This window comes from Myotis nattereri (assembly GCF_964212035.1).
Source record: "Myotis nattereri genome assembly, chromosome: 9".
In the NCBI taxonomy this organism is placed as follows: Eukaryota; Metazoa; Chordata; class Mammalia; order Chiroptera; family Vespertilionidae; genus Myotis; species Myotis nattereri.
The window spans coordinates 3,670,516-3,693,012 of record NC_138084.1 but is presented as its reverse complement, the minus strand read 5'-3'; the positions used below and the strand labels follow the sequence as shown (position 1 = coordinate 3,693,012).

Genomic DNA, 22,497 nt, shown 5'->3' with positions numbered 1-22,497 from the left:
TCAGACTCACCTGGACAATATTGCGCGGAATGGGCCTGGCCCCCAGCCTCAGGGAAGGGGTTTACATACAGGCTGTTGTGTTACCACCCTCCAGACACATACACAGTACACCTGCACATGTGTGTCTGCATCCTAGTGTGAGTGTATGTACATGAAACATACAACATATCCATGCACAATACACACAGACACACATACATTACACACACATTCTGTGCACATCATCACTCTCCCAATGCACAAGGACATTTTTCCAGGCTTCCAGTTACTCACAGGGCATCCTCTAGAACAGGGGTGGGCAAACTTTTTGACTTGAGGGCCACAATGGGTTCTTAAACTGGACCGGAGGGCCAGAACAAAAGCATGGATGGAGTGTTTGTGTGAACTAATACATGTTAACACTGCTGCTGGTGAAGGAGCGGAGGGGAGAGCAAGAGAACCCTCCGCTCTTTCGGCTCCGCGGGCCGGAAAGAACAGCCGAACGGGTCAGATCCAGCCCGCGGGCTGTAGTTTGCCCATGGCTGCTCTAGAAGCTACAGCAGGCTGAGGACCCCACAGGGGACTAGAGTCCTTCACACACACACACACACACACACACACACACGCACACACACGCACACACACACTCTTCCCATGGGATGAGCATCAACAAGCAAATCCCCAGGCAGAGCTGCAGCTCCCAGCCCGGGCCTCCGCAGCTCCCTGTGATCTGTCTCACTCTCCTGGCTGTTTCCTTGCAGTTTCGTGAAGAGCCCAACCCTGGAGACCTGATTGAGATTTCCCGCATCGGCCCCTCTCACTGGGCCCTCTATGTGGGCGATGGTGATGTGATCCACCTGGCTCCCCCAGGTAAGGGGGGTGAAAGTATAATTTTCCAGAGATTTGTAAACACGATGACAACAATTCAAAGCCAAATGCCACCCTGGGAACCCGTGTTGGTTTCTCCCTGGGCAGGGCTTGTGCTCACTGCACATCCGTTTCCCTTGGGGGCATCTCAGTGGTCCCTCGTGTCCTGACCCAGCTGGGAAAGAGGTCCGTGGGCCCCGGTGAAGTCGAGCTACGTCAGCATTGGGAGCTCTTCAGCTCCGTGCCCTTGTGCTGGGCGTGCGGAGAGATTTCATTAAAACAGCCGCGTCTCTGGGCCCCACAGTCTCAAAAAGAAGGATCAGTGACAGTGGATGGTCAGCTGGATGGTGTCCGTGCATACAAGGGAGCACAATGGCAGCCACTGACCATCAGAATGTTCATTACCTTGAAAAAGTATTCACAGCTCATTCAGTAAAAGATTAAAATCCGTGAATCCTCTAATCCAGCGGTTCTCAACCTGGGGGTCCCAAACAATGAAAATACATCCTGCGTATCACATATTTACATTACAATTCATAACAGTAGCAAAATTACAGTTTTTACGTAGCAACAAAAATAATGTTATGGTTGGGGGTCACCACAACATGAGGAACTGTATTAAAGGGTCGCAGCATTAGGAAGGTTGAGAACCGCTGCATCACATTGGTGAAGGGACAGACAGCAAAGCTCAATAGTGTCATCCCTGGCCCTTCTCCCCTGTCTTGTCTTCTCTCTCCCTCCCTGGCCTCCCCTGCAGTTCCTGATACTCCTGTGTCTGATTCCAGGGGAGAAGTCTGAGGCTGGCGCCCCCACCGGCTTAGGGGAGGTGAAAAGGCAGCTCCTGGTGGACGTGGTCGGACACTGCTTCTATAAGGTCAACAACCACTTGGACCACCTGTACAAACCACGGCCCCTAAAGGAGATGCTCAGATCTGGGAAGGAGATGCTTGGTAAGGAGATGGAGTACAGTGATCTGAGCAGGAACTGTGAGCGCTTTGTCACGGATCTGAGATACGGCAAGGCCCGCAGCCGGCAGGTAAGGCCCTCTCTAGGGGGGTCCTTCTCACTCCTAGACATCTGCTTGGGGAACCGGAGAAGAGAGGGCTTCGGATCCAGAAGAAAAACTTACCAGAAATGAGACAAAATTATGCTCCCTGCTCCTTGCTGGCTGGGAGTTAGGATGTCTGAGATCAGATCTCGGATCTGTTCCTGATCCACTCAGGGTCTTCGAACAGGTCCCTTCCTCTCTGGCCTCAGTTTCCCCATGTGCAGAAAGGGGGGATGTTGGAGGACCTCTGGGGCTCTGGCCACCTCTGTCCCTTTAGGGTCCTTCGCCTCTTAAGACCCACCCTAAAGGCAGCTCATGATGCCCTGTGTGCTGTCAGGAAAGTCTGGGCCAACCCGGGACCATGACAGGTCTCCTAAGGCCCCAGAGAGCCCTTGGGCAAGAGATGCTCAAGGTCTGTGGCCCATGTAAGAGCTCAAGGACATGTTCTGTAAGGTCTGGGCACATCCTTACCGCTCTCCTCTTTCCCTCTTAGCAAAGCACAGCTAGTAAGAGGCAGGAGCAGGATTCAATCCCCAGTGCTCCCTGCTCTTTCTGCTGAACCACAGCACCTCCAGGGCTCACAGCCCCTGTGAGTGGGTGACAGGCAGCCTGGAAGGAGGAGATGAGGGGAGGAGCAGGATTGGGAGGGAAATTAAGGATTTGATGCTCAGGTGGGGTGTTGAGGTGACCAGTTAGACATCCAGGTAGACCTGTTGAGTAGCAGTTGGACGTGTGAGTCTGGAGGTCAAGGCTGAGGAGGGGCTGGACATAGAAGTTTCCAGGCTGCACTGGGAATAGCACACAGAGCACAGTGATCCCTGAGGCCATGGCTTCCCATCCTCTCCCCTCAGCTCTGCCACCACCTCCCTCTGCAGAGCTGGAGCCCAGACCACAGAGCCATTTCCACTTTCACCCCCAGAGCTCTGGCCCCAGAAGCCCAGGCACCAAGCCACCTCCCCTATCTGTTCCCTTCAGGACCAATGGCCCCACCATGGAGGCTCACACAGGCCCTGGAGTGGGTGGGACAGAGGTCTGGGGGTTGGTCAGAAAGACATGTGGTCACATAATCAGGACCAGGATGGCCCTGAATAAAGTCATGGAGGAGAGATGAACAAAGTTGTGTATTTCAGAGAAGCTTCCAGGCTAAGAGACCACTGTTGGATGTTGGCATGGAGAGGGCAAAGGGAGCTGGCCCTGGTCTCAGATTGGGCGGCCTGGGGTGAGCACTGCAGGAGGTTAGCTGAGGTCAGACACAAACAGGAAGATAAACTGAAAAATTCTCAAATCAGGAAGCTGTGGTGCCCTGGGCAGGGACACTGAGGAGCAGGGAGGAGGTGATTAGCCAGGGAGGGAGGGAGGGAGGAAAGGGGACCAGGAAGGGTCGGGGCAGAGAAGACCCAGTGCAGCCACTGCCACCTGAGTGTCCCTGGGCAAGTCCCTCTACCTCTCTGATCCTCAGTTTCCCCAGCTGAGCACGTGGGTGCTGCTTCCTTCCCCTGGGCTTGGGAGGGTGGCAGTTATGGGGGAAATGTGCCCGCAGAGCCTGCTGGGGCACAGGGCAGGAAGCTGGGCAACAACAGGAGGGCCTTCTCCAGTTCTCAGGTGCCCTCAGGGTGCTGTCACCTGCTGTCTGTCAGCTCAGCTTCTTCAAGGGTCCGTGTTCCGGGTCTGGAAGGGCAGAGTGTGAGGTGGTGGGTGTTGGGGCCATGCACAGCCAGGACAAACACAGGATGCAGACATGAGGGTCAGTGTGTGAGAGCAGAGAAGCTCAGACTCACCTGGACAATCTTGCGGGGGATGGGCCTGGGCCCCAGCCTCAAGGAAGGGGGTTAACATACAGCCTGTTGTGTTAATACTCTCCAGACACATACACAGTACACCTGCATATGCATGTCTGCATCCTAGTGTGAGTGTATGTACATGCAACACACAACATATCCATGCACAATACACACAGACACACATACATTACACACACGTTCTGTACACATCTTCACTCTCCCAATGCACAAGGACATTTTTACACACTTCCAGTTACTCACGGGGCAACCTCTAGATGCTACAGCAGGCTGCGGACCTCACAGGGGAAATGAGTTCCCCAAACACACACACTCTTCCCATGGGGTGGGCATCAGTAAGCAAATCCCTAGGTGGAGTGGCAGCTCCAGTCCGGGCCTCAGCAGCTCCCTGTGATCTGTCTCACTTTCCTGGCTGTTTTCTTGCAGTTTTGTGCAGAGCCCAAGCCTGGAGACCTGATTGAGATTTCCCGCATCGGCTCCTCGCACTGGGCCCTCTATGTGGGCAATGGTTATGTGATCCACCTGGCTCCCCCAGGTAAGCGGTATTTAAAGTGTAACTTTCCAGGTATTTTTTAACATGATGAGAACAATTCAAAGCCAAATGCCACCCTGGGAACCCATGTTGGTTTCTCCCTGGGCAGGGCTTGTGCTCACTGTACATCCGTGTCCCTTGGGGGCATCTCAGTGGTCCCTCAGGTCCTGACCCAGCAGGGAAAGAGGCCCATGGGCCCCAGGGAAGCCGGGCTGCTCCCGCATTGGACGCTCTCCAGCTCCGGCCCGTTAGCTGGGCGCGCAGACAGATTTCCCTAAACCAGCAGCGTCTCTGGGGGTCCCGCTCTCAGGAAGGGACTGCCTCTCAGCGCTGTGTCCTGTTGCTCAGAGGATGTCACAGAACAGGGCGTCCTGAGAGGGTTTCCTGAACACCCTCCACGGAGCAGCTCTCCCAGGTCCCACATCACAGAGAGTCAGTCTCACACAGACGCACATGAGCACCTGGAACCTGGATGGACCGCAGGGACAGCAGAAGCAGGATGACAGCCGGTCAGAGGAGCAGACAGGCCCCACACTGTGTATCGTCCCTGAGAGAAAGGTGCTGGGGTGAGACCGCAGGCTGGGAGCACAGGGGCTGGGGGCCTGCAGAGCAATGGCACCCACACCTCGGACAGCAAGCGTTTGCATTCTCGCTGGACAGAAACCGTCTCATGATCAGAAGAATCTGCTTGTCACTGACCAGGTTCTGTGCGCTGTCACCTACACTGACAGAGTGGAAAACTGTCAGAATGGATGGCAAATAGTAAGCGAAACCCACCTAATGCAGATGGCACTTAGGAGGCTGGGAACAGAGGGTGTGAGTGTGAGGACCGGGTGCTGCTGTGTGAGTGCAGGTGGTGGTTCCTCAAGGACGGGAGCTGAGTGCAGCCTCAGCCTGGAGACTCAGCACATACAAGGAGCCCGCTGGTTCGCGTGCTCTTTAGTTCCCTCCTCTTAGAGAGCAAAACCCGGGCTCCAGGTCAATGGGATTTGGACGTCACCAGCTGGAAGCGCTGTGTGGACTCTCCATGTGGCCAGAGCTGCCAGAAAAGGCCGATGATGCCTCAGCGTCCAATATCGGTTGTAAAATGGAGATGAGAGTATTTACCATAAAATTCAAAAGGAGGATAAGTGAGGGAATATGAAACTAGTGGCTGGGTGCACGAATTTGTGCACGTGTGGGGTCCCGCGCTGCCCCCCCTCCATGGGGGCCCATTGGGCAGGGCTGGTCGTGGGATATAATCAGGAAGCTATAGCTTTCCCCAGCTGAATGTAATTATTCTTTAAGGATGGCACAAAGAAAACCCACAACAGAACAGTTTTGCATTTCTCGTGCCATGAGATGAAGTTGTTTATGTGTTGTTTGCAAATGTATATCAAGGTGAATGATGGCCCTTGAATGATTTTTGCGTTCTTCCCTGGGCTCTGCCCTCAGTTCCCAATATGATCTTCATGTCTGTTTGTTTAAAAGTTTTTCTGTTTTTGAATGTGCCTACCCTTCGCTGTTGTTCCTGGCAGCCTGAGGGTCCCCTTTCCCACTGCTTTTAAAGAGAGATTGAAAGCTCACCTAATCTGCAAGGCACCGCAATTTCACAAAATCCCCACCCAGCCTCTCTACATTCCTCAGCAAAGGGCCGCCATCCCCTTAATGCTTAGGTTGCCCTTTTGGCTATTTTGGAAGGTCTCCTAGGGCTGCAGGCTGTGGAGGGAGAATTCCACACCTTGGCTGCAGTATTAGCAGAGCCCTCTGGAGACTCTGGTTGGGGACAGAAGGGACTGATAATTATTTTCTTGTGCTTTCACTAAATTCACATGTACCAGGGAGCCAGGCAGTGATTTAGGCGTGGGGGGTGGGGTGGAGAGGCCAGCTGAGGGGCGGTGCCGCCTGGGTGAGTGGCCAGGGTTGTTCCAGTCGTTCTGGTCATTCTGCCGTTCGGTCGCTGTACTTTTATTACATAGGACTAGAGGCCCGGTGCACAAAAATTTGTGCACTGGCGGGGGGCGGGGGGTGTCCCTCAGCCCCACTTGTGCCCTCTCACAGTCTGGGACCCCTTGGGAGATAACAACCTTCTGGCTTAGGCCCGCTCCCAGGTGGCAGAGGGCAGGCCCAATCCCTAGGTGCCTGCCCCGCAGCTCCTGGTCGGGCTCAGAGCAGGACCAATTGGGGAGTTGGGGCGCCGCCCCCTGTCATGCACAGAGCAGGGCGGATCAGGAGGTTGCAATGCCACCCTCAGTCATGCTCAGGGTAGGGCTGATTGGGGGGTTGGGGCACCTCCCCCTGTCATACTCAAGGCAGGGTCGATGGGGAGGTTGTGGCACCACCCCCTGTCACGCACAGAGCAGGGCCAATCGGGGTTGTGGTGCCACCCCTGTCACATACAGAGTCAGCTGTTCAGGGGGTTGTGGTGCCACCCCTGTCACACACAGAGCAGGGCCCATCAGGGGGGTTGGGGCTCCATACCCTGTCACACACAGAGCAGGGTCGATCAGGGGGTTGGGGAGCTCCCCCCTGTCACGCACAGAGCAGGGCCGATCAGGGGGTTGGGGATCTCCCCCCTGTCACGCACAGAGCAGGGCCGATCAGGGGGTTGGGGAGCTCCCCCCTGTCACGCACAGAGCAGGGCCGATCAGGGGGTTTGGGAGCTCCCCCCTGTCATGCACAGAGCAGGGCCGATCAGGAGGTTGTGATGCCACCCTCAGTCATGCTCAGAGTAGGGCCAATTGGGGGGTTGGGGCACCGCCTCCGTCACACTCAAGGCAGGGTCAATGGGGAGGTTGCGGCTCCACCCCGTCACACACAGAGCAGGGCCCATGGGGGGGGGTTGGGGCGCCGCACCCTGTCACACACAGAGCAGGGCCGATCAGGGGGTTGGGGAGCTCCCCCATATCAGGCACAGAGCAGGGCCTATTAGGGGGTTGGGGCGCCTTTCCCTGTCACGAACAAAGCAGGGCGGATAGGGAGGTTGTGGCCCCGCGCCCTGTCACACACAGAGCCGCAGGGCGATCAGGGGGTTTGGGCGCTGCCCCCTGTCATGCTGCTCCAGGGGCCAGGAGGCCTCGCTGCTCTGCTGATCCCAGTGCTGGGAGGCATATTACCCTTTTACTATATAGGGTAGAGGCCTGGTGCATGGGTGGGGGCCAGCTGGTTTGCCCTGAAGGGTGTCCTGGATCAGGGTGGAGGTCCCCACTGGGGTGCCTGGCCAGTCTGGGTGAGGGGCTGAGGGACGTTTTCAGGCTGGCAGGTGCCTGAAGCACCCAACCTTTCCTTTTTTACCTTTTTTTTTTTTTTTTTTTTAATTCTTGGATTTATTTACGTCTATGGCTGTCACTGGAGCTGAGAGCTGGCTTTAGCTCAGACCTCAGCTGCTGAAAGCAGGTTTCTGGCCTTTGTTTACCTTCTGTATTTGAAACTTTGTTGCGACTCCAGCTGTAAGATCCCGGCTGACTGAAAGCAGGTTTCTGGGATTTTGTTTAGCTTCTATATTTGTAACAATGTTTCTTAGAGTGCAGCTCAGAGCCCAGCAGGCAGGCGGGGAACCTTAGCTTCCTCCATCACTGGAGCAAGCAAGCCTCCCTGTTCGCATCAGTAGCCTGGCTGCTGGCCACCATCTTGGTTGGCAGTTAATTTGCATATTCCCCTGATTAGCCAATGGGAAGGGTAGCGGAGGTACAGCTAATTACCATGTTTCTCTTTTATTAGATAGGATTATCACAGCAGAGTGTCTGAAACACAGTGGGACTAAAATAACTTTAATCTCTTTCTGAAATATACAAGTGCAAAGATGAACAAATATCATTTACTACCACTGTTTACAACGGATAAACTAGGAACAGACAATAATAGGGACTTGGTCAACTAGATGATGTCCACTCATATCATGGAGCACAATGGCAGGCGATGACCATCACACCATTGATTAACATGAAAAAGTATTCACAGGTCATTAAGGAAAAGAGCAAAATCACTGAATCCTCCAACCACATTGGTGAAGGGACAGGCACCAAAGCTCAATAGTGTCATCCCTGGTCCTTCTTCCATGTCTTGTGTCTTCTCTCTCCCTCCCTGGCCTCCCCCTGCAGTTCCTGATACTCGTGTGTCTGATTCCAGGGGAGAACTCTGAGGCTGGATCCCCCACCGCTTTAGGGGTGGTGAAAAGGGAGCTCCTGGTGGAAGTGGTGGGAAACTGCTCCTATAAGGTCAACAACTACTTGGACCACCTGTACAAACCATGGCCCATAAAGAAGATCATCACGTTTGGGAACTGGTTGGTTGGTAAGACGATGGAGCACCCGGTTCTGAGCAGGAACTGTGAGCGCTTTGTCACGGATCTGAGATACGGCAATGCCCTCAACGGACAGGTAAGGCCCTCTGTGGGAGCTCCCTCTCCCTTCTGGGGGTCTCCTTGGGGTGACAGGACTATGCATCCAGAAGAAATACTTTCCAGGAATGAGGCAAACTTATGCTCCCTGCTTCCTGCTGGCTGGGAGTTAGGATGTCTGAGATCAAATCTCAGAACTATTCCTGATCCACTCAGGGTCTTTAAACAGGTCACTTCCTCTCTGGCCTCAGTTTCCCCATGTGCAGAAAGAGGGGATGTTGGAGGACTTCTGGGGCTCTGGCCACCACTATTCCTTTAGGATCCTTTGCCTCTAAGACCCACCCTAAAGGCAGCTCCTGATGCCCTGTGTGCTGTCAAGGAAAGTCTGGGCCAACCCGGGACCATGACCGGTCTCCTAAGGCCCCAGAGAGCCCTTGGGCAAGAGATGGTCAAGGTCAGTGGCCCATGTAAGAGCTCAAGAACATGTTATGTAAGGTCTGGGCACATCCTTACCGCTCTCCTCTTTCCCTCTTAGCAAAGCACAGCTAGTGAGAGGCAGAAGCAGGATTCAATGCCCAGTGCTCGCGGCTCTTTCTGCTGAACCACAGCACCTCCAGGGCTCACAGCCCCTGTGACTGGGTGACAGGCAGCCTGGAAGGAGGAGATGAGGGGAGGAGGAGGTGGGAGGGGACTTAAGGGTTTGATGCTCAGGTGGGGTGTTGAGGTGGCCAGTTAGACATCCAGGTGGACCTGTTGAGTAGCAGTTGGACGTGTGAGTCTGGAGTTCAGGGCTGGAGTGGGTCCGGACATAGAAGTTTCCAGGCTGCACTTGGGAACAGTACACAGAGCACAGTGATCCCTGAGGCCATGGTTTCCCATTGTCTCCCCTCAGCGCTGCCACCACCTCCTTCTGCAGAGCTGGAGGCCAGGTACAGTCCATACCACAGAGCCATTTCCACATTCACCCTCAGAGCTCTGGCCCCAGGAGCCCAGGCACGAAACCCCTCCACTTTCCGCCCCATTACGACCAGATGTCCCCACCATGGAGGCTCACACAGGCCCTGGAGTGGGGGGGACAGAAGTCTAGGGGTTGGTCAGAAATACATGGGGTCACATAATCGGGAACAGGATGGCCCTGAATAAAGTCAAGGGGGAAAGATGAACAAAGAAGTGAATTCCAGAGAAGCTTCCAGGCTAAATGACCACTGTTGGATGTTGGCATGGAATGAGGGCAAAGGGAAGCTGGCCCTGGTCTCAGATTGGGCGGCCTGGGGTGAGCGCTGCAGGAGGTTAGCTGAGGTAAGACACAAACAGGAAGATAAACTGAAAAATTCTCAAATCAGGAAGCTGCGGTGCCCTGGGCAGGGACACTGAGGAGCAGGGAGGAGGTGGTAAGGCAGGCAGGAGGGAGGAAAGGGGACCAGGAAGGGTCGGGGCAGAGAAGACCCAGTGCAGCCACTGCCAGCTGAGTGTCCCTGGGCAAGTCCCTCTACCTCTCTGATCCTCAGTTTCCCCAGCTGAGGAACGGGTGCTGCTTCCTTCCTCTGGGCTTGGGAGGGTGGCTGTTTGGGGGGAAATGTGCCAGCAGAGCCTGCTGCCTAAGTGAGTGAGCCCCACCTGCCCCCGCCCTGACCAGTGCAGGAAGCTGGGCAGCCACACTAGGCCCCCTGGAAGGCTTGGGGGCTGGTAGGTTGCTGTCATTTCCTGTCTCTCTGGTTGGCATCTCCAAGGGTGGGTGTCTCTGGGCTGGAGGAGGCCCGTGTTGCAGCCAAGCACATCCAGGGTCAGAGGCATGATGGAGACATGAGGGCAGTGTGTGAGGGCCGAGACGCTCGGACTCACCTGCCCCATGTTGTTGGGGATGGGCCCGGGGCCCCAGCCTCAGGTAAGGGGTTCTACATGCAGCCTGTCATGTCATTACAATCAGGACACATGTGCATCCCACATGCATATACACATCTGTATCCACTGTGTGTGTGCATGTACACACAACACACACACACACACACACACACACACACACACACACACACATCCTATGCCACCCAGACCGTGCTCCTTTCTCCATCCCAGAAGTTCGTTCTCCCGGGTTCTAGCTCCTGGTTCCCCTCAGAAAGACAAGGGATTCCCAGGGTGACAGATGATGAACAGCAGCCTGGGGTCCCCAGGCCGTGCTGCAGCTCCTGCCAGGGTCTCTGCTGTTGCCTGGCAGCCTGTCTACCATCTCTGGTTTTCCTCTTACAGTTGGTTAAAGATCCCAGACCTGGAGACATAATTGAGATCTCTCACAGTTTCTACCGTGACTGGGCGCTCTATGTGGGCAATGGTTATGTGATCCATCTGACTACTCCAGGTAAGGCCTGTTGGAAGCAGGATTCGCCAAGGCTTTGTTAATAAGATAATGAGAGCAGTTGGAATGAAAGCCCAGCACGGGAGCCTGAGTTGGGAGACACATTCTCCCTGTGCAGAGCTCACGCAGGGCATAGTCCAAGCCCAGCCCCTGTGCCCACGGGGTCCGCAGCCGCTGGGCTGCTTCAGCACCTGGACCCGCAGGCAGGGCTGGCTCCCTCTGTACCTGGGGCTCCGATGATGTGACTTAAAGCAGCAAAGTTCATCAGGAACTCACAGTCCAGGTCTTACACAGGAAGCGCCCTCAGTGTTGTGGTTTCCAAAGTGTGTGAGTTCACAAACTCGGTGTCTTAGTATTTATAATAGACTAGAGGCCCGGTGCACGAAATTCATGCATGAGGGGTGGGGGGATTATGTGTCTCTCAGCCCAGTCTGCACTCTCTCCAATCTGGGACCCCTTGAGGGTAGTCAGACATCCCTCTCACAATCCACGACTATTGGCTCCCAACCGCTCGCCTGCCTGCCTGCCTGATTGCCCCTAACCACTTCTGCCTGCCAGCCTGATCACCCCCTAACCACTCCCCTGCCAGCCTGATCAATGCCTAACTGCTCCCCTGCCAGTCTGATTGCCCTAACTGCCCTCCCCTGCTGGCCTGGTCACCCCTAACTGCCCTCCCCTGCTAGCCTGGTTGCCCCCAACTGCCCTCCCCTTCAGGCCTGGTCCCCCACACTGCCCTTCCCTGCCAACCTGGTCACCCCTAACTGCCCTCCCCTGCCGGCCTGGTCCCTTCCAACTGCCCTCCCCAGCAGGCCTGCCCCCCCCCCAACTGCCCTCCCCTGCAGAGCTAGTCGCCCCCAACTGCCCTCCTCTGCTGGCCTGGTCACACCTAACTGCCCTCCCTTGCAGGCCTGGTTCCGCCCAACTGCCCTCCCCTGCAGGGCCTGATCACCCACAACTGCCCTCCCCTGCCAGCCAAGTTGTGGTGGCCATCTTGTGCCCACATGGAGATGGCCATCTTGTGTGTTGGAGTGATGGTCAATTTGCATATTACCTCTTTATTAGATAGTATGCTGCTTAGCAGAAGCAGCTTTCAAAGTGCCCACCCAAAGGGAAAATTCTCATGAAAATGTATAGCAAGCACCTGGTAATAGTTCATCTACCTCATAAGTAAGGCAGAAGCAGGACGATGACGAGCCAGTTAGCAGGAGAACGAACGGGACTGATGCATGGTCCATGAAGACAACCAAGGTGGCTGGAATAAGCCTGCTACATCAGATGCACACTGGCCCGTGTCCCACAGAGCAATGGCACCATAACCTCTGATGCTCTGCCTTCATCCGGGGCAAATAATTGTCATCAATGTGGGAATGCTGCTTCTGCACCTTATGTGTTTCCCACAAGTCAGCATTCGTCCTGACGGTGTTGGAGGAACATAGGGATTTAGTAAAAAAAGTTAATCAAGATCATTTTACCCAGATGACACTTAGGGGCCTTGTAGGAGAGAGCATGACTGCGAGGACATGCGGTCCTTTTTATATCTGATCTCCCAGGTGTGGACAGGTTTTCTTAAGAGGATGGATTCCAAGTGCAACCTTCATCCTTGAGATTAGAAACAGATAGTAGTGTGCTTACTTAGTGTGCTCAGTAGTTACTCTTCCTCTTAGAAAACACACCAGGACTCACTATTAGAATGGAATTGGACCCCGCCAGTGTTGCTCAGTGGTTGAGCATCGATCGACCCATGAACCAGGAGGTCAGGGTTCGATTCCCCGTCAGGGCTCATGCCTGAGTTGCAGGCTCGATCTCAGATAGGGGGTGTGCAGGAAGCAGCCACTTGATGATTCTCTCATCGTTGATGTTTCTAACTCTCTCTCCCTCTCCCTTCCTCTCTCTGAAATCAATAAAGACATATTTAAAAAAAAATAATAATGGAATTGGGAGTCCATCAGCTGAGAGCTCTTCTGTGGACTCTCCCTGTGCCCGGCACTGTGCCAGGTCATGGGACAGGAGACATGGACATGCAGGGCTCCCTAAGCCCCAGCTCCGTGCGGGGGCAGGAGCCTGGCCTTCGGAGCTTGAGAGAGGAAGTGTCACATTGTGGTTCTAGGAGCTATTGCAGCACAGCATTAACAGACGTGACTGTTAATGTCCCTCTGGGCCCAATATTGGTTGCCAAATGGAGATGATAATATTTTCCTTGAAGGGTACAACGAGAATTAAGTTAGACAATCTATGAAAATAGATCTGATTCTGAAGCGCACCAGGGTATGAAGATGCACAGGTTTATCAATATATTCCTAACAGAACTGCTTCTCATGGCTCAGCTTTCCATCAACCCAAATGCTCAGTAAAAGGCCATGTGTCACATTCACACAACACTATGACATTGTCTTGTGACCCAGCCATTGACAATCATGTCATTTATGACATGTGAAAATAATTCAGGACACCTTGCTCAGGGAAAGAACAGAATCTGTGACTCTTCGCATCCTTCCTGGGAAAAGTTACCACACAAACCACCATAACTGGTAGGGTGTGTGCCTTTTGTCTCCTGCCATTGTCTCCCTATCTCACCTGCCTGTGATTCGCTCTGTGGTTCCAGGTGAATCGCGCAGGATTGGGCCCCTCAACATGCCTATGTTTCTGAGTGGCAGGGCTGAGGTCACAAAAGAGCCTCTGCAGAAGGCGGCTGGCGGCTGTTCCTACAAGGTCAACAACCACTTGGACCATAAGTACAGACCCCGGCCTGTGCATGAGATCATCACGTCTGCCAAGGAGATGATTGGTAACCAGAAGGCTTACTTAATTCTTCGTGAAAATAGCGAACGTTTTGTCGCTGATCTGAGATATGGCTGGCCCCGCCGTGAGTTGGTAAGGCCCTTCAAGGGGTGACCCTTTCCCTCTGGAGTTCTTCCTCAGTGGGAAAATGGGTGGGATTGGGAAAACCACCAGTGAAGCCTGTGTGGTATTTGTTATATTAATACTACAGCATTCATTATTACAGTAATACTACAGCATTAATTCTCATAATGACCCCACAGTATTAATTCTCACAGTAAATATGCAGCAGTCATTCTCACAGTAATACTGCAATATTGGATATCACAGTAATGCTGAAGTATTAATTCTAAAGTAATGCTGAAGTATTGGTTCTCAGAGTAATGCTGCAGTATTGGTTCTCACAGTGATGCTGCAGTATTGATTCTCACAGTGATGCTGCAGTGTTGGTTCTCACAGTGATGCTGCAGGATTGGTTCTCACAGTGATGCTGCAGGATTGGTTCTCACAGTGATGCTGCAGGATTGTTCTCACAGTGACGCTGCAGGATTGGTTCTCACAGTGATGCTGCAGTATTGGTTCTCACAGTGATGCTGCAGGATAGGTTCTCACAGTGATGCTGCAGTGTTGGTTCTCACAGTGATGCTGCAGTATTGGTTCTCACAGTGATGCTGCAGGATAGGTTCTCACAGTGATGCTGCAGGATTGGTTCTCACAGTGATGCTGCACTATTGGTTCTCACAGTGATGCTGCAGGATAGGTTCTCACAGTGATGCTGCAGTATTGGTTCTCACAGTGATGCTGCAGTATTGGTTCTCACAGTGATGCTGCAGTGTTGGTTCTCACAGTGATGCTGCAGGATTGGTTCTCACAGTGATGCTGCAGGATTGGTTCTCACAGTGATGCTGCAGGATTGGTTCTCACAGTGATGCTGCAGGATTGGTTCTCACAGTGATGCTGCAGGATTGGTTCTCACAGTGATGCTGCAGGATTGGTTCTCACAGTGATGCTGCAGGATTGGTTCTCACAGTGATGCTGCAGGATTGGTTCTCACAGTGATGCTGCAGGATTGGTTCTCAGAGTGATGCTGCAGTATTGGTTCTCACAGTGATGCTGCAGGATTGGTTCTCACAGTGATGCTGCAGGATTGGTTCTCACAGTGATGCTGCAGTATTGGTTCTCACAGTGATGCTGCAGTACTGGTTCTCACAGTGATGCTGCAGTACTGGTTCTCACAGTGATGCTGCAGGATTGGTTCTCACAGTGATGCTGCAGTATTGGTTCTCACAGTGATGCTGCAGTATTGGTTCTCACAGTGATGCTGCAGTATTGGTTCTCACAGTGATGCTGCAGGATTGGTTCTCACAGTGATGCTGCAGGATTGGTTCTCACAGTGATGCTGCAGGATTGGTTCTCACAGTGATGCTGCAGGATTGGTTCTCAGAGTGATGCTGCAGGATTGGTTCTCAGAGTGATGCTGCAGGATTGGTTCTCACAGTGATGCTGCAGTGTTGGTTCTCACAGTGATGCTGCAGGATTGGTTCTCACAGTGATGCTGCAGGATTGGTTCTCACAGTGATGCTGCAGGATTGGTTCTCACAGTGATGCTGCAGGATTGGTTCTCACAGTGATGCTGCAGGATTGGTTCTCACAGTGATGCTGCAGGATTGGTTCTCACAGTGATGCTGCAGGATTGGTTCTCACAGTGATGCTGCAGGATTGGTTCTCAGAGTGATGCTGCAGTATTGATTCTCACAGTGATGCTGCAGTATTGGTTCTCACAGTGATGCTGCAGTATTGGTTCTCACAGTGATGCTGCAGGATTGGTTCTCAGAGTGATGCTGCAGTATTGATTCTCACAGTGATGCTGCAGTATTGGTTCTCACAGTGATGCTGCAGTATTGGTTCTCACAGTGATGCTGCAGGATTGGTTCTCACAGTGATGCTGCAGGATTGGTTCTCACAGTGATGCTGCAGTATTGATTCTCACAGTGATGCTGCAGTATTGGTTCTCACAGTGATGCTGCAGTATTGATTCTCACAGTGATGCTGCAGTATTGGTTCTCACAGTGATGCTGCAGGATTGGTTCTCACAGTGATGCTGCAGGATTGGTTCTCACAGTGATGCTGCAGGATTGGTTCTCACAGTGATGCTCCAGTATTGATTCTCACAGTGATGCTGCAGTATTGGTTCTCACAGTGATGCTGCAGTATTGGTTCTCACAGTGATGCTGCAGGATTGGTTCTCACAGTGATGCTGCAGGATTGGTTCTCACAGTGATGCTGCAGGATTGGTTCTCACAGTGATGCTGCAGGATTGGTTCTCACAGTGATGCTGCAGGATTGGTTCTCACAGTGATGCTGCAGTACTGGTTCTCACAGTGATGCTGCAGGATTGGTTCTCACAGTGATGCTGCAGGATTGGTTCTCACAGTGATGCTGCAGTATTGGTTCTCACAGTGATGCTGCAGTACTGGTTCTCACAGTGATGCTGCAGGATTGGTTCTCACAGTGATGCTGCAGTATTGGTTCTCACAGTGATGCTGCAGTATTGGTTCTCACAGTGATGCTGCAGGATAGGTTCTCACAGTGATGCTGCAGGATTGGTTCTCACAGTGATGCTGCAGGATTGGTTCTCACAGTGATGCTGCAGGATTGGTTCTCACAGTGATGCTGCAGGATTGGTTCTCACAGTGATGTTAGAGAGCCCAGCATGTGAGATCTCCCAGCTCACTAAGTCCTGACCATCAGCCATGGGGCACACAGAGTTCAGGCAACTTCTCCAACGTGTCAGACATGAGGTGAGGAGTGAACCTGGGTGTATTCGTCCCTGAAGAGCACCTTTCAGTCTGGAAGCACATTCCAAGGCATCATCAGCCCAGGACAGTGCTGTGGGCCCCGTGCTCTGAAAGTCACGGACAGCCAGTCCGGTCTCACACTGTGGCTGCCCAGCCGGGAGACCTTCCTCAGGGCCCTTCACCCAAGTCTGTCCAGGCCAGTGATCTGGTCTTGTCCTAAGTGAAGAGGTGCTGGGCAGTCTGGCCCTCATGCCCTGCTCTTACCATTCCCCAAACCAGAGGCGCTGGCAGAGAGGCACAGAAAGTTGTATCCAAGCCATCTGTGCACAGAGGAGGGCAGCTGGTCCAGCCTGAGGCAGTGAGGTGCCCAGAGGAGAGACTGTCTGCTGGGAGGAGAGTGTGTGTCACACGGGGAGGGCTCGGAGGGTGTAGGAGGGAGAGAGAACATGGCGTCAGAGGAGCCGGAGAGAGAGCGTGAGGTGGAGAAGCACAGGTAGCTCAGATAGAGCAGACAGAGGGAAGAGAAGAGGGAGGAGGGTGAGAGGGAGGAGGGTGAGAGGGAGGAGGGTGAGAGGGAGGAGGGTGAGAGGGAGGAGGGTGAGAGGGAGGAGGGTGAAGAGAGATCAGGGGGAGGGGGAGGAGGGAGACAAGAAGGTGAAGAGAGATCAGGGTGAGGGGGAGGAGGGTGAAGAGCTGGACCATGAGCTGCCTAAAGGGTGTGGACAGCATTCCGAGGGTCTAGGTAGGTCATTGCCCGATGTTCCCTGTGAAGGTCCCACTGGACAACACGGGTGGGTAAGGAGTGAGTGGAATGAAACCCAGGTTAGAGGGAGGGGGATGGAGGAAGGTGGTGTTGAAGGCACTTGGTACTTGGACGTGGGGCTGAGGGAGAAGGAGGAGGGAAGGGTGACCAGGCCTCTGATTAGCAGGCTGGGCTGAGTGACGCCAGAAGGACGGGGACAGAACGAGCAGAGGGACAGAGCAGGCTTCATTCCATGGGGACTGGATGCCCTGTGGGGCGGACACTCATTCGCTGGGAAGGCGTGTGAACGTGGAGAAAAGCAGCCTCGATTGGGGGCGGGTGTGGGAGCGGGAAGGGCAGACTGCTGTCCGGCTGAGCCATCTGGGGTAAGTCCCTCAACCTCACCAGTCCCCGTGCCCACACCCGGGAGTGGGGACCTGTTGGGCCCTTTGGCCTGAGGTGCTGTTGGCTGAGTGGGTGCGTGTGATGGAAATGTCCCACTGGCAGCTGTGTGGTCGCCACCAGGGAGCGTGCCTGGCCCAGGTGCCCACTGTGTGGCCCTGGGGAGCCTTCAGTTTGTGTCTCTATGAATGAGTGCCCGGAGGTTGGGACGGAGTCTGAGGAGGAGGCTACTCAGCACCGCTATGGACAACCTGCTGGAACACCTGCGTCTTAATAGACTCGTGGAGGTTCAGTAAGGCAACCGGTCAGGAGAGGATTGCAGAGGAGGAGACAGCTGTGACTCCCAGCTCCCAAGAGGAGGGGGCATGGCCGCCACCCAGGGCCACATGAGGGGGCACTGGGCTGGGGAGGAGGCAGAGAAAGTGGGGAGGGAGACAGGGAGGTGAAGAGGGACGAGGGTGAAGAGCTGGACAAGAGCTAAGGGCAAGAGCCTGCCGGTGGTGTCTGTGGGAAGAGTGACTGGGGCGGGCAAGCAGGCTTAGGACTTGCTGGTGGAATGCTTTCTGCAGGCTCTGGGGCGGAGGCACTGTCTCTAGGTGACTTGTACCTGGACCTGGGGGCATTGGGGTAGGTGGAGAGTGGCCTGCAGTGAGCTCTGGATTGGTTTGTTTGCCTTGAACAGACCGTTTAAGGGGCTGCTGTGAGCTGATGATCTTCAGGAACTGGCTAGCCGTCGGGGGGGGGCGGGGGGGGGGGTCTCTCAGCTGCAGTCAGACTCAGGATGTGGAAGTGTCAGAGCAGAAGATGAGAGCCACGCTAATGCCCAGCAATGGGGCGGGAGCAATGGGGCGGGACAAAGTGCTCGGGCCCCGAGCAGAAAGGCTTCCGCCCGACTGTGTCCAGGCTTCGTGTCCCTCCTGCCCCCAACGGGGCTTCTCTGAGTGACAGCAAAGCGGTGGCCCCAGCAGTCCCGGAGGCTCCTCTCCCGGGGCTGCTACTAGGTGCGGTGTGGCAGGGAGCAGCCTGCAGCTCTCCAGCCCCGTCTCTGAGGCTTCCTTCCATCTGTCTACCCTCTCTCTGCTTTTCTGTTGTAGTCAAGCGAGGACCCAATACCTGGAGACCTGATTCAAATTGGAGATGTTTACAAGCACTGGGCTATCTATGTGGGAGACGGTTTTGTGATTCATGTGAAATCAGGTAAAGATGAATTACTTGTTTAATCACCAGCTTTATGATGAGAAAAGGGAACAAAAGAGAACTCATTGCTGTGGTAATAGCATCCTTTTCCTTTTGAACTATGACATGTCAGATCTTTACTCGCTAAGGAATGGAATGTGGACTCCATCGGCTGACAATTCTGTTGTGACTCTCTCCTAAGTGTCCAGAACGAAGCCAGGTGATAGTACGTAAGGAAATGATGAGAAGTGCCCTCTTGCCATGGGGCCCACAGTTTCTGCACAATAGTAGAAATCGCTAGGCCTTTGGAGTTCTTTCAAATACTTGCTCCACAACTTTTGTCGCTTAAGTTCTCTGGCTCAGAATTGGTTCTGTGAAATGGAGACAAGTTATCACCTGGGAGGGGTTGTAAGAGAATCAGCTGAGACTGGCTTCTTCCAGGTAGATTCTAAAAAACTCAAAAATGTGTCTGAGTCAGACCCATGCCCAAAGATGCGTCATCTGCAAGTATTGTTATGATATCATTGTGTGTGGTCAAAATAAGTTTAAACAACTGAAATACCCAGCAATTGGACATTTGTTAAATGCATCAAAGTCTGACATCAGTGGAACCCCATGGCACCCATTCTAAGTTATGATGGAGTTGCCATTTGTTGCTCTGGGAACATGTTGGCAACAGAGCCTTAAGTAGTTAAGTTACAAAATTGTGGCTCAAACAATTGCACTCCTGCTAAATTTAACTTCCAGCAAGAGGGAATGATAGTAGAAGGAAGGGACAGTGACCTGAGATGTCAATAGTGGGGCGTCCTCGCTTCTTCCCCTCCGTGTCCAACATGGCACTGCTGAGCATGGCAGCATCTTAGTCTCTCTGTGATGCCAGGTGTGTCCTCCGGGTCTAGCTCTTCCGACCTTGAACATGGCTATGTGGTACTACAAGACATGGTGAAATGTGAACCTCTGGAGGAAGTGGCAGGGGGTAACACGTACAAGGTCAACAACTTCTGGGATGACAAGTACAGACCCCGGCCTGAGCATGACATTGTCAATTTGGCGAAGAAGAAAATTGGTGAAACCTGGAATGACAATTTTTATTTCCCAACTGTGAGCACTTTGTCGCTAAACTGAGAAATGGTCGCCCTGCAGCCAACAGGTAAGAGCCCTATGGGGTGATTCCATTTGGGGTTCCCTTGACAGGAGGATGAGGGGCGGCTCTTGGTAAATATCAGGGACCAAGCACTTAAGCAGCCCCAGGCCCCAAAGCTACGTGCACACTTCAGAGTGTGAACCAACTGCTTTGACTCCAAAACCAGTGTTTTGTCCACTGAGTCTGACTGCTTTCTGCTCTTTGAAGAGCCCTTTTCAGTGGGGAAGCCTTTTGCGAAGGGTCGCCAGTGCAACCCGGGGAGGCCTCCTTGCCCTGCAGGCCAGGAAAATGGGGTGTAGATTCTGGCACTACCCCCCGACCAGCCAGGAGACCTGCTACAGCAGAGGTTCTCAACCTGTGAGTCGCAAAGAATGAAAATACATCCTGCATGTCAGATATTTACATTATGATTCATAACAGTAGCAAAATTACAATTATGAAGTAGCAACAAAAATAATTTTATGGTTGGGGGTCCCCACACCATGAGGAACTGGATTAAAGGGTCGCGGCATGAGGAAGGTTGAGAACCGCTGCGCTACAGGATCACTTTCCTGCCTGGACTCGGTTTTCTATCCAGAGTCGGCCACGTGCCTCTATCCCGTCCACGTCACGGTTTCCTGTGGGCATTACATGACTGGGAACGAGCCAGGGTTGGGGGGGGGAGCTCCACTCAGATGTGAGCCACTCTGACTAGCAGTTGCTCCTCCCACAGGCCTGTGGCCAATCAGGCAGCATTTCTTGCCCCAGCCTACAGAGGAGGAGCCCAGGCTCAGAGGAGAACATGGTTCCCGAGCTCATCAGCGTAGCTGCCGTGCCCCCGCAGCCGCCTGCCGCCGGATGCACTAGGGTCCTCTCGCCCTCTGTGCTCTCAGCTGCCTGGAGCCCTTCCGAATACGGAGCTGCCTGTGAATAGCAGACGCCTAAGCTCAAATCCCAAACCAGCTTCCGGTCCACTGAGGGCTTGGGACAGGTCACTGCCCCTCTCCGGGCCTTCCTCGTGTGCAGAATGAAGGGTCAGAGGAGGACCTGTGAGGGAGGGCCTGGCTGGCTCTGCGCATATGCAGTCCTTTACCTCTGAGCTCGGCTCTGAAGGCAGATCCTGAGAAGTCCTGTGGGTTGTCAGGGAGAGTCTGGAATGAGCCAGGGTCCGATAGGATCACCTTCCCCCCAGAGGGCCTCCAGGGCCAGAGCTGCTCAGACGTGAGCTCTTGGGGACACAGTCCACTTCTTTCCTGGGGAAAGGTCTCTGGGGTGGACAGAAGTCATGTGTCTCTGTGTGACTCGAGAGGGAGGGACCATCAGTCTCGGACTCCTTTTAACTCTGAGCAATGCACTGCTCTCCTCCTCAGAGTGGAGTTTCTGCGTCAGCTGGTGCTTCTGTGGCGGTGCCACCAGTCCTGGCTACTTCTTCGCAGTGCTCCCAGCAACAACAGCTGCTTGAAGAAGCCACTACACAGTCTCCAGTTAGAGGCCGCTTCAAGGACCAGCTGACCCCCTCTGTGCCTGATGCTCTCTCCCACTGGCGTTTCCAGGGACTAATTCTAGCAAGACCATAGCTTCTTGAAGAAGAAAATGAATGAATCCAGTGATCCCTTTACCAAATATTTCCACTACTTTCCTGCAAACTCAAGAATCTTTGGATATTCCTGAAATATTAATGTTTATTGCATGCAATCCTATCTAATAAAAGCCTAATATGCAAATTGTCCCCTCAACCAGGAGTTTGTCCAGTGGACGGGGCTGGCCAACCACCGTGGCCCCTCTCCCCAGCCGGCCCTGCTCCTTCCAGTGGCGGCAGGCAGCTGGGAGAAGTGAGGCCCTGGCCAGCAGCCGCTAGGGACCCCACCTGTGCACAAATTTCGTGCACTGGGCCTCTAGTATTATTATATGTAAAATTATTTTTCTTGAATAATTGGTGTTTATTGCATGTAACATTAGTATATTTAAGGTCATTTTTCTTGAAATATTAAGGTTTACTGCATGTAACATTATTATATTTTAAATCATTTTTCTTAAAATAAATAAATAAATAAACTGGAGGGGAAAAAACCTCTTTGGAAGGGAAGCATCTACAATTGAGTACCCGTTGGCCACTTCTACTGGCTGATCTTGAAAAAGACTCTTGAAATCTGAGCTTCAGGTTTCTCTTCTGTAACACGGGGTGAGAGTGGCTGCTTCACTTGTTTCCTTGAGGTGATGTAAATGCCTTAGCACATTGCTGACCATCAGCAGATGTTCAATAAATTGGCTCCACACACTTTTGCTTCTGCCTCGATTAATTTTACTCTCCGGGTGGACAAGGGACTAAAATTCCTCTGGCTAACCCCAGCATCCGGCGAGTGAGTCCAACATCCAGACCAGAGGGCCACCTCCCGCCACACCTGCAGTGCCTCAGTGGGCCAGCCTGCATTGTTATAAAGGATGGCATTTACGACACCGGGTCTAGCCTTACCTGCCCGTGACTATTGCGTGAAATCACTGTTACTTCATGGGCTCAATTAGCATGGGTCAGTCTATTCCGGGTTGGATTTCTGGAAGGTTCTTTTCTTGATATCACTCGCAGC

General features: G+C 53.3%; 1 protein-coding gene across 1 annotated transcript in view; it reads left to right on the top strand.

Moving 5' to 3' along the window:
* The window catches only part of LOC308524734 (uncharacterized protein), a gene marked incomplete at its 5' end in the record, with an annotated part of 32,551 nt that extends 10,361 nt beyond the window's left edge, over nt 1-22,190 (top strand). Inside the window, 9 exons of the mRNA XM_081099287.1 lie at nt 741-849; nt 1,632-1,882; nt 4,120-4,228; nt 8,333-8,583; nt 10,788-10,896; nt 13,496-13,764; nt 18,708-18,810; nt 19,670-19,939; nt 21,283-22,190. Of these exons, the coding sequence (XP_080955413.1) occupies nt 741-849; nt 1,632-1,882; nt 4,120-4,228; nt 8,333-8,583; nt 10,788-10,896; nt 13,496-13,764; nt 18,708-18,810; nt 19,670-19,914 (1,446 nt within the window). The 3' untranslated portion in view covers nt 19,915-19,939; nt 21,283-22,190. The remainder of the gene's footprint in view (nt 1-740; nt 850-1,631; nt 1,883-4,119; nt 4,229-8,332; nt 8,584-10,787; nt 10,897-13,495; nt 13,765-18,707; nt 18,811-19,669; nt 19,940-21,282) is intronic.
* Between the last annotated feature and the right edge of the window lie 307 nt (nt 22,191-22,497).